General features: G+C 44.7%; 1 protein-coding gene across 3 annotated transcripts in view; it reads right to left on the bottom strand.

Moving 5' to 3' along the window:
• The window catches only part of csmd2 (CUB and Sushi multiple domains 2), a 261,987-nt gene that overhangs the window by 231,882 nt on the left and 17,766 nt on the right, over positions 1 to 12,339 (bottom strand). For all 3 annotated transcript variants that reach the window (XM_023832148.2, XM_023832149.2, XM_072705512.1), the window contains one exon: positions 3,965 to 4,181. In XM_023832148.2, coding sequence (XP_023687916.2) covers positions 3,965 to 4,181 — 217 coding nt within the window. The remainder of the gene's footprint in view (positions 1 to 3,964; positions 4,182 to 12,339) is intronic.

The raw sequence follows: 12,339 nt of genomic DNA, 5'->3' as shown, positions 1-12,339 counted from the left end.
TCGCACATGTAGGGTAAACATATCCTTACGGGGACCGCTCATTCATTTCAATGGGAAAAATGCTAACGCTAACCTAACAAAATACAAGAGTTTTTTTGCTATTTTAGTTTTTTCATAGCAGTCACCGATTTTTATAAAACAGAGTTTTCCTTTATGGGGACCAGGAAACCGGTCCCCATAAGGGAAAAAAACTGATATTTATCACATTATGGGGACATTGTATCCCCATAAGGATAGGTAAACCCGCTCGCACACACACACACACACACACACACACACACAGACCTGTACTTATATCTTTGTGGGTACTGTCCATTCAATTCTATGGGTAAAACTCTAATCACGATATAATGACCTTAACCTCTACCCAGCCCTAACCTTAACCACAAGTAACCAAACAAAATACAAGGCATTTTAGTTGTATGATCGCAGATTTTTATAAAAATGTTCTTTGGGGGGTAACCAAAAATGGTCCCCATAATGTCAAAATACCAGGTTCACATTTGTTCCCTACATTGTAATGTGTATCTGACCCACATACACACACACACACACACACACAAACACAGGTTTGTAATTATATCTTTGTCGTGACTCTCCATTCATTTCTATGGGGAACAGTCACAGTCAGGTGAGGAGTGCTCAGAGACAGTTACAGTCAGGTGAGGAGTGCTCAGAGACAGTTACAGTCAGATGAGGAGTGCTCAGAGACAGTTACAGTCAGATGAGGAGTGCTCAGAGACAGACAGTCAGGTGAGAAGTGCTTAGAGACAGTCACAGTCAGATGAGGAGTGCTTAGAGACAGACAGTCAGGTGAGGAGTACTCAGAGACAGACACTGTCATGTCAGGAGAGCTCAGAGACAGTCACAGTCAGATGAGGAGTGCTCAGAGACAGACAGTCAGGTGAGAAGTGCTTAGAGACAGTCACAGTCAGATGAGGAGAGCTCAGAGACAGTCACAGTCAGATGAGGAGTGCTCAGAGACAGTCACAGTCAGGTGAGGCATGCTCAGAGACAGACACTGTCAGGACAGGAGAGCTCAGAGACAGTCACAGTCAGATGAGGAGTGCCCAGAGACAGACAGTCAGGTGAGGAGTGCTTAGAGACAGTCACAGTCAGATGAGGAGTGCTTAGAGACTGACAGTCAGGTGAGGAGTACTCAGAGACAGACAGTCAGGTGAGGAGTGCTCAGAGACAGTTACAGTCAGATGAGGAGTGCTCAGAGACAGACAGTCAGGTGAGAAGTGCTTAGAGACAGTCACAGTCAGATGAGGAGAGCTCAGAGACAGTCACAGTCAGATGAGGAGTGCTCAGAGACAGACAGTCAGGTGAGGAGTGCTCAGAGACAGTCACAGTCAGGTGAGGCATGCTCAGAGACAGACACTGTCAGGTCAGGAGAGCTCAGAGACAGTCACAGTCAGATGAGGAGTGCCCAGAGACAGACAGTCAGGTGAGGAGTGCTCAGAGACAGTCACAGTCAGGTGAGGAGTGCTCAGAGACAGTCACAGTCAGGTGAGGAGTGCTCAAAGACAGACAGTCAGGTGAGAAGTGCCCAGAGACAGACAGTCAGGTGAGGAGTGCTCAAAGACAGACAGTCAGGTGAGAAGTGCCCAGAGACAGACAGTCAGGTGAGAAGTGCTCAGAGACAGACAGTCAGGTGAGGAGTGCTCAGAGACAGACACTGTCAGGTCAGGAGAGCTCAGAGACAGTCACAGTCAGGTCAAGAGAGCTCACAGTCACAACCAGGTCAGGAGAGCTCAGAAAGATGCACATGACTCAGAAACATAGCTTAGCTATCTTCTTCAACCCCACCCACCACACATACACACACACATACACTGGTTCAGGTTCTTTTATGCTAAGGATCTAATCTGCCTTTCCTTTCTGCCCTCATTATTAAGCGTGAGATCACCACCAACCACAGGAGCACATCTCCCTTTATGAATAAGGCCTGGATCATCCCATTCCTTCTCCCATCCAACCAATACAACCAAATCAGATATACAAATCAGGCCTCACTGTCCTGGAAGCACAGAATGGGGCCTGCAGCCACTGAGAAGATCATTAGAAAGGACTTATGAAGGAAAGCTATTTTCAAAGCCCCTTGCCAGTCTGGACACCCCCACACCACCTGGACTGGGCCACGGCATACTCACTGTGATCTGGCTTCAAAAGCCAAAAACCAGCAGCACTTTTGACTTCTGGGGGAGACAATGGTTTGGACTGAGTTCTATTTCTGTTTTTTTCATAAGTCGCTCCTTCTGCTAACAGTCACTCACAAGCAATTTAGTATAGTGGCTGTGTGCGGGGCAGGACAGAAGGCACACACAAGGGAGGCTACCAGTGGGACTGACTCTCTGTCTGGGTCTAGGCTAGAGCTACCCTGGTAGGGCAAAAGTCAAGTAAATCTCAGTCCCCTTGGAGTTAGAAGGGAACTGGGAAGCCAAAGAAACAGAATCTTCAAGTTTTCCTGTCCTCCATCTTGCAGATGTGTAGCAGTTAACACAAGTGTAAAGACATATCTCAACAACGCGGCCCTGCAGCGCAGAGCAGAGCTGACACAAGCCCATATACACCAGTGCAGCTTTCTGCAAGGTGATAAGACACAGATAGCCAGCAAAACGGCAGCTATGAAAAGGCCCCAAGGCCTGAGTCTGCAGCCTGCGTCACACCCGCTTCCCCATATATCATTTGGGACGTCACCTAGCGTGTGGAGCAGGGAGATAAAAAAAGAAAAACTCTCCCTGAAAGTAACAACTTTGCTGATGTGATGTTTTATAAAGCAATTTAATTGTTTAGCTGTCACTTTGAAGATGAATAAAGCCGGACAAACTATGCAGGCCCTCGACGGACACCCCAGCCGAGTGAAAACGCTCGCTGGCGGCCTGCTGTGATTTCAAGTTAACAACTGGCTACTCCGAGGTGGCAACTCGTTTCCGTGAGGTCATCCAGGAGACATCGGTCTAAACAGAGCAGCAGGGGCAAAGCTGGGACTGTGCCGGTGATGGGTAACATCACAAAAACCACGTGTGAGGAAAAACAAAATATTTAAAACAGCCACAAAGATTTTAAAATGCCGCAGAGGTCTCCTATCTGTAAGATTTCTGCAAATGACATATGACATGTGGCCCTAAACATGTGAGTGGATGTCAACCTCTCCCATCATTTTTCTACACAAAGATCATCATTTACTGCCTTCAGCAGAATGCAGCCACTCTGATATTAAACATTCATGCTTGAACATGTCTATTAAGGCCCCCCATCACAGACCCAGAATGCAAGAGAGTAGATAAAACTTTAAACCAGTAAGATCTGGGTCTCCCTCTAAAGGGGAGGAAAGTAAATGCCGGCAAACCTCAGAGGGACACCCGGGACTGCATCATGCGTGCTGCAGAGGACCCATGCTCTTCTACACCAGTTTATTTCCCAAAGCATCTTCAGCAGAAAAGGCCCCTGGGTCCTCCAGTGAGACCAGCTCCTGAGATGGGAATCGCCTTCGAGGCACCAAATAAGGAGCCAAACCTACCAGCAGCACCAGAACCCCCAGGATAGACCACAACATCTCAAATGTGTTTGTCCAATGCATTTACATACACTGTGCAGGGAATAGACAACTACAGCACCTTAATGCCTGCTGGATTAGCCAGAATTCTTTCCTGGAATGCTACAACATTAAGTAAGCAGTGCAAACCCATCCGAATAAGCCTGCAACCGCGTATTCAGAAAAGGTGTAGCCTATTCCAGACATTGCGAGATACATGGCAGGGGAACACGACAGACAGGACACCAGTCCATCAAAGGCCACAAGATTACACTGCAGAAAATTTATAGACCTGAGCTGGTCTATGCAAGTAAATCCTATAACAATAAATTCATGCAGAGTTCCTAAATGTGACATGGTCAGCAGTGCAATACAGTAACAGGAAGACGACACAAGTGAAAAGACAGTCAGAGGGGGTATTACCGTGTTCTGAGGTTGCTGGGGCTGGGCTGCCCATCGTAGACGGAGAGGATGTCGAAGTCCTCCTCCAGAGCGAAGCCCTGGAACACCAGCTGTATCCGATTGTGGTCTTGTGCCAGAACCACCCACGTGCAGTTGGCATAGTTGGGGTAGCCGTACGGGTAACCGGGGCTCTCTATCGTCCCGTTCGGACTGTGTAACGTGTAGCTGCAGTTCTGAGCTGGAAGAGAGAAAGAACAGGGTTTGCGGGGGTCAGAAGGTACCAGATACCGATCGTGCACAGGGATTAAGGTCGCATGGCCCTTAGCATATTCACCATTTAGAAGTAGGGATGTCACCTTCAATCTGAAGAAACATGGGAAACCCCTCCTAACCATCCTCCCTCCCATCCACAACAATAAAGTTTGCTGAGTGGGGGAGGGGGAATTGAAGGATTGTTGATGCGGTCTGAACATACAGGATAAATCGAGTCTCGTATTGGTTCAAAATGGGATTATTATTTTACAATACGGGACGATCCTGAAACATATGGGACCAGTAGCAACTCTACTTAGAAGAGGTCCCTAAGTGCCGGCCCATGAGATGGTTTTATATGGCCTGCGCCGGGATTATTAAATCAGGCCAGCAGATCGATCTTTAGTTTTCCACAGAAAAGCTTCACTGCCGGCATCCCCCCCTCAGCAAGTGGCTCAGAGAATAGCTGGCTAACGGCAATATTAAACAAAAATATCTCTCAAAATTTACATATCAGCAAACCATTAGCAATTAATTTATTAGATTTTCCCGCCTTGATCCTGATGAGCGTTACCTTACATGTATCCTAGGGGTGTCACTTCTACAGGTAGTAGGGAATTTTAACAGTTACAACGCAGTTGGTTTAAAAATCAGAAACACACTTTGTCCTTTTGCCACTAGGTTACTTTAAATCCACATTGTGCTCTGCGGCACGGCCCCTGGGGGGAGTTGCCGCGGTTATTAACGGCCGCGGTTCCTGCGTCCCCACAGCCCCGTTCCTTGCCACCTTAATTGCACTTCTCTTTCGCATACTTGTCGGTGGCCACTCATAAAACACTGCATTCAATCTGAAATTTTAATAACTGCGTGGCACAATCCATCAGAAGGAAGTTAAATTACTTATCTGGCTGGATTTCCGCGAGGACTTTTAATTAATTGCTCGTTTTCTCGCCCACCCCCACCCCAGATACCGCGCCACTGCAATATATTTCCCTCTCTCTCTGGCACAGGAAACCTGAGCAGACTTACAGCCCAGACTGTTTACGGTTAAATAATAACAGCTCTAATTCTAGTCCTTCTGCCCCCCCACCCCCCGCCCTCTCCCCTCACCTCTCCACATCACTCCAGTCTTCTTTTACTCCCACATTAAATCAGAAAACAAGGCAGGTTACACAGTTTAGCCCTGGGCCTAGACAAATGTGTGAACCCCACTGGCAGAGGTGGGCTCTGCACACGGCCTTGTTCAAGGGGGAAGCTCGATAATAATCTTAATGCATAAACAAAGGAGATGTGCAAATGTTAATGAAGTAAAGCCTTAATTATACGCCAGTGACAACAAATTAAACACTGCTTCATGGTGTTTGCACTCCAACTGGCGCAAACCGCTGCAGCAAGAATCTTCCTGGGGAGCAAGCAGAGAGGACACGCTATACCTGTTCAGGCGTGGGCCTGCCGGCTGTCGTTATAACATCCGACTGACAACAGCTCCTCTCTGAACCCATACAGCAGAAAATCAGCCCGCACAGAGCTGCTGAAAATAGCTAATCAACTCCTTCTGAAAACCTTCTAGAACTGCAAGATGCAATTTCAGTGCTATGATCACTCACGGTAAAATTTAAAAATCATAATTTCATGAGTCACATGGTGGGTAGTGTTATTTTAAGTTATTTATCAAGCTTAATTGTTCCGACTTCAATATGCAACATGCAGCCAAAATTTAGACGTAATTTATAGATTACAGCATGTAGTGCAGCAGTTAAAGGTCTGACAGCCAGAGGTTTCCTGGTTCTGACCCAAAATAGCTGCACCGGAGGCAATTAAGTTGAATTGCTTCTGTAAAACATCCTATTCTACATCTATAAATGCATAACTTTGGAGCTGTATGCCGTGGTGTTTGCCATTTAAGGCTTCAGCTAATTGTCATCCCCAGTACTGCATTAACAATATATGTTTACATATTTTTATTTATAAAGTATGGATTTTTTTCTTCTCAGCTGTGGCTGTGCCTTGTAGCCGTTTAATTGCGAACAAGCAGCCCCTAAATGGCAGATCAATCCGTCGAGTCATTGTCGCTGGAGGCATCAAGACAATTCTGCAGATCTCCCCCAATCGATGGGCTCTAAAGCCCAGACAGGCTAACGCCAAGTTTAATGCAGAGCGCACCATCACTGAGCTCACACACGCAAGTGTGGAAGGACAACCATAGAAAGGCACACACGGCACAGTCAGGTGAGGTCCTCCAACACAGGAATCCCTATTCTACTGGAAACAGCGATTTACAGCTGGTCATGGATGACAGTCGGTAACCTACAGATAGGCCACACCCAGGTAGGGTGGCAAGCCTTCTTCAGATGTAGATCTGAAACAGGTGATAAGTGCTTCCGGAAGATGCAGGACACCAGTTCATCAAAAACAATAGATCTTTGATCTTCAAAAGCAGGGTTGGGAGGTTTTGTGGTTTAGCTGGAACATAGTGGAGAACTTTGTGTCCAGCAGCACCACAGTTCCTCGAGTGGGACCCCCCTGGCCTCCCTGGGCCGTGTTTGCTGCTCTGTTCTGGTAATGGGCTGCGGCACATGGGTCCCTGGTGGAGAACCTGCCAGAACATTAAGTGCCCTCCTACACAATGACAGCCTCTTTGTAAGGCTCTGTTGTCTTCCTGAATTTCAATGCTGGGTGATTAAAATATAATTAGGGATACATAATTGGAGGACATCTGCTATCAGCATAACCCATATAAAAAACACTCACAAAAAAAACAAACAAGCAGGAAAATTGCATTTTGTCATTCTTGCATTGTGAATATTATGAATAAATATTTCCTCATGCAATACTGTAATTGAATTAGCAGCAGGAGGTTGTTTGCACTCTATTACGGCGCAGCACATAAAGACACACACAGACATCTTGTGCTTTGATGAATATGCATTTTTAGGTGACACTTTTTCATAGGACTGACAAAGCACGATGCAAACCCATTCACTTTCCAAGGTTTTGCACAGAAAAGTGCAAAATCACAAATGTAATGTCGTACCTGTTTCATGAAGTCCTATAAATAATAATAAAATGATATTTTCCTGATGTTATGAAGACTACCGAGTTCACAGACAATAAATCAAGTTGTAATTTGCAGCTAAACAAGCTGCAAAGTAAAATGTGAAAACAGTTCAGAGGGGTCGGGAGAAGTTCAAGAAGCCAGTTTCCCTTGACGATTCCTCCTCTAGCACCTCATCAAACTGAAATGTTGAAATCATCTGTGGAGCGTCACAGCATAAGTCGTTCTGAAATGCGTATGCACTTGGGAGAAACAGATCCTGAGACACTTTTCCAGGGTAAATACAAAACTAGAGAATTTAAAGCTGCTAGATGCAGACTTTTCAGTCAAGTAACATTACGTTTATTTTTCTTTTTTTTTTTACAGCTGCCCTAGATCTTTCAGGGCACCCCGGCCAGCGTCACATGATCTGAGACTGGTTTCCTGAAAGCAATCCAATCAGGCCTGTACGGGGTCTACAAAGTTGCTTTAGGCTCCTTTATGTTTAAAGCTCAGCCTCTGTCAGGTACAGTACTCCGGACGGTAAGAACTCTTCACTTTCCCGAAATTACAGCTCCCAAGGGTTTAAACATCAGCCACCCATTGGGAATTCAGTAATCAACTGAGATTGAACTCAGCAACAAACAACAAAACTAACATACAATTCCTTCAGACACCCTACCCCCTGGGAGGCGAAATTAATTTGTGAACGGTTGACACTAGCTAGGAGTGAGATGAATCTGTCTCCATAATCATTTTCAAAACTTTCTAAAAAGGTTCACAAAGACCGGCAATACCTTCATTCCTCAAAAAGAGAGTAGAAGCTCTGTTCAGTGACATTAATATTGATGTGGAATGTACTGCATGTAGCATCCTAGTTCTTTGTACTTGCGTATACCCTTAAAATGATGTTGAATAACGACTTACGAACATTTCAAGTTTCGAACGACCATTCGGAACGCATCTCTTTCGTACGTAGAAGACCATCTGTATTCAGCAGCTAAACTACAAAACCTTGCCATGCTAACACCCAGTCAGAAAGGAGGGCTCAAGCAGACAAAGTGGCAAGATATTAGGATGGGAAAACTGACACTTGTAGAGAATCAATAGAGTCTGACGACAATCCTAGAGAGCCATTAGACTGCATTAGACCTTCATGTTACTTATCCTTTGGCACTGGTGTCTTACAGCACAGAATAAATCCCATACTGCAGGAGAAAGGTCAATATTAATCATATTCATGAGGGCTGGGAGAGAAGCCCCTAGTAGTGAAGGTCCTCAACATGCCTGGACCATTACTACTGAAGATCTTCCCAGACTAAGAGCAATTCATCACAATGGACAGATCATTTCTTCCAGATGTGAGTTGGGATAAGGTGGCAAAATTCCCTTAATGCCTTAATCCTTCTGGCCTTGAAGTACTGGGATGAAGGTGCTGCATTAATTTATGCATCATGATGACAGAAAGCTGCAGCAGACTGAAGACCAGGGCAAGTTGGAGGACCATGGGATGCAAAAGCAGGGCATGCATTGCGTGCTGGGTGTGATTAGCTGCTGGGCTAATCTCCATAGGACACCTCAATGGCTCATTGGCTGTTCAAATTTTGCACCACATGATATGTTAAGGGCAGCGGCGATAATCATGTTCCACAGCATTCTAAGAACCTGAGATGGGGGGTGTTCCTTACCTACCAAGTGCTGTCACCTGTAGCACTTACAGTGGCAGCTAAGGAAGTGCTAAATCCCCTGTCGTCTTTCTGGCCTAATTAAGATTTGTCGTTTTTAAGCGATCTACTTTTCACATCCATGCACAGCTGCATAAAAAAAACTGAAGTCCCACGGTTCATTAGGATTGCGCAGGAAACAACAGCCAGTCATCTGGCTTCCAGAAGTAGGACAACACGCTGCAATGGCCACCCATTTAGCTTTCATTCCAAAGCAGGAAGACGTAGCTGACAGTTATTTCTTACATGACTAACTAGTCTGCCCATTCCTACACTAGTCCCCGCAAATAACATTGAGAGGCTACTTCTCGTCCTTCTGGAGTTTATTTAAGATTTAAGTTAATTTATCTAGTTGCCATTGCTAATGAGTTTTCTTTTTTCATCCAACTGTGTTCCAATACCTTCCTATAAACACTCATTACTCACTGCTCCATTATTAAGTGAACCGTGGAATGCCAGAGAATTTTATGTAAACGCACCAGCAGCACAGCAAGGGGCCACGCTGGCAAGTGGGAGTTGCTCACCATGGTTTTGTCAATAAACTCCACAAGCCAACAGGACAAGTATCTGTGAGATTCGCCAATTGCACAAGCTTTCAAACGTGCTGGTCACAGCACAATACCAAAGCACTCCAACACCTGAAAGAGTGGGAGAGCGGCAAAGCCTGCGATTAGACAGTCTGATGTTACACTGGAGGGTTATTGTTTTGCCACAGATTATTATTATTCTCCGGCTAGAAATGGGGGCAGTTTAGCCTCTGGCGGGAGCATTTTCAGTGTGTTTGTTTTGCCAGATTTGCTGTTGCACTGATAGAGGGCTGCATCACTCGGTGTGACACTTTGATGAATCGATCTCGACTCTGCAAGCACAGCAACAGGACAATCCTTCAGAGTGCCTGAGATCTGAGATCTGGTGCTGGGGCATGCATGTGTTAACAGTATGTGTCTGTCTGCGTGGGTGAATGGCTGTGGGGGTATGTATGGCTCGGTACATGTTGATGTCTAGTGTGGGTTCCTATGGTTATTAATGAGTGTGTGAGGGAAAGAATGGTTGTAGGTGCGTGGGGCAGTGTTGTCATTGGGGTTTGGCCTTTAGAGTGGACATAAAACCCATTTGCAATCACATTGTCTGAAGCGGCTTCCTTCCATCACAGCCCCGATTCCGTGACACCGATGTACCAACCAGCATGAGGCTTCTCAAACCGCTTCTGAAGTGCTGAAAACATTGTCCACAAGAACACCACAGCCACCACCTGCACACACAATAGACTGGATGGACGTGACCTGCTGTGAGTTATGAGAATATTGTTAATTATCTGTTTTGGTTTTTTTTTTCCAAAAGTTGTAACACTGAAGCAAATGGCAGCGACTAAAAGTCAACAGGTATTATTTATTTATTTATGGCTGGGTACAAGAATTCAGAAAGAAATGTGTGGACAAAATATTTCAGTGTATTCACGGGTAAGTACAAGAATAAATTGCATGCTTATTATTAGGCCTATACAGTGGTACCTCAGAACTCGAATTTAATCTGTTCAGAACTTCGGATCGAATCCTAAAAAGTTTCTAGTTGTGATCGAATTTTCCCCATTAGAAATAATGGAAAACCAATTAATTGGTTCCCGGTCCCCAAAAATTACACCTAAATATGTTGGGTTTTTTTTAACATTTAAACAGAAAATGAACCGGATAAAACAAGAAGAGCATATACTGTACTAAACACATCTAAGCACATTTATCAAAAGAGTAATTTGTAAAGTAAGAAAATAAATACACTCACCTAAAGGATTATTAGGAACACCATACTAATACAATGTTTGACCCCCTTTCGCCTTCAGAACTGCCTTAATTCTACGTGGCATTGATTCAACAAGGTGCTGAAAGCATTCTTTGGAAATGTTGGCCCATATTGATAGGATAGCATCTTGCAGTTGATGGAGATTTGTGGGATGCACATCCAGGGCACGAAGCTCCTGTTCCACCACATCCCAAAGATGCTCTATTGGGTTGAGATCTGGTGACTGTGGGGGCCATTGTAGTACAGTGAACTCATTGTCATGTTCAAGAAACCAATTTGAAATGATTCAAGTTTTGTGACATGGTGCATTATCCTGCTGGAAGTAGCCATCAGAGGATGGGTACATGGTGGTCATAAAGGGATGGACATGGTCAGAAACAATGCTCAGGTAGGCCGTGGCATTTAAACGATGCCCAATTGGCACTAAGGGGCCTAAAGTGTGCCAAGAAAACATCCCCCACACCATTACACCACCACCACCAGCCTGCACAGTGGTAACAAGGCATGATGGATCCATGTTCTCATTCTGTTTACGCCAAATTCTGACTCTACCATTTGAATGTCTCAACAGAAATCGAGACTCATCAGACCAGGCAACATTTTTCCAGTCTTCAACTGTCCAATTTTGGTGAGCTTGTGCAAATTGTAGCCTCTTTTTCCTATTTGTAGTGGAGATGAGTGGTACCCGGTGGGGTCTTCTGCTGTTGTAGCCCATCCGCCTCAAGGTTGTGCGTGTTGTGGCTTCACAAATGCTTTGCTGCATACCTCGGTTGTAACGAGTGGTTATTTCAGTCAAAGTTGCTCTTCTATCAGCTTGAATCAGTCGGCCCATTCTCCTCTGACCTCTAGCATCAACAAGGCATTTTCGCCCACAGGACTGGATGTTTTTCCCTTTGCACACCATTCTTTGTAAACCCTAGAAATGGTCGTGCGTGAAAATCCCAGTAACTGAGCAGATTGTGAAATACTCAGACTGGCCCGTCTGGCACCAACAACCATGCCACGGTCAAAATTGCTTAAATCACTTTTCTTTCCCATTCTGACATTCAGTTTGGAGTTCAGGAGATTGTCTTGACCAGGACCACACCTCTAAATGCATTGAAGCAACTGCCATGTGATTGGTTGATTAGATAATTGCATTAATGAGAAATTGAACAGGTGTTCCTAATAATCCTTTAGGTGAGTGTATATTAGTGCTGTCAAACGATAATTTTTTTAAATCAGATTAATCACAGGGTTGCTGTGGATAAATTTAGATTAATCATGATTAAATATCATACATTTTTAATCTATATTAATCACATTTCATTTTGCATGAGCAAACAGACTCAAGAAAAAAGGAAATATATATGCACTTAACATGTTTATTGAACATCTTGAACACGAGTCGGATGCATTCCATCTGCCAAATAAGTACAATACCATGGACGCATAACAAAAGTTGTTTTGCTTAGCCGGACATCTTGTCGGATTTAAGGTACCTCAGTTTAAATGATCTCTATCTTTGTTCACTTACAATTAGCCCGAACTACCGTAAATCCGACAAATAATCCGACTAATCATGAAATCCAATTCTAGCCCGGTTAATT

The sequence above is a fragment of the Paramormyrops kingsleyae genome, chromosome 23, assembly GCF_048594095.1.
Source record: "Paramormyrops kingsleyae isolate MSU_618 chromosome 23, PKINGS_0.4, whole genome shotgun sequence".
NCBI classification, from domain to species: domain Eukaryota; kingdom Metazoa; phylum Chordata; class Actinopteri; order Osteoglossiformes; family Mormyridae; genus Paramormyrops; species Paramormyrops kingsleyae.
The sequence above is the reverse complement of the archived record's forward strand: the minus strand, read 5'-3'. Positions and strand labels throughout refer to the sequence as shown.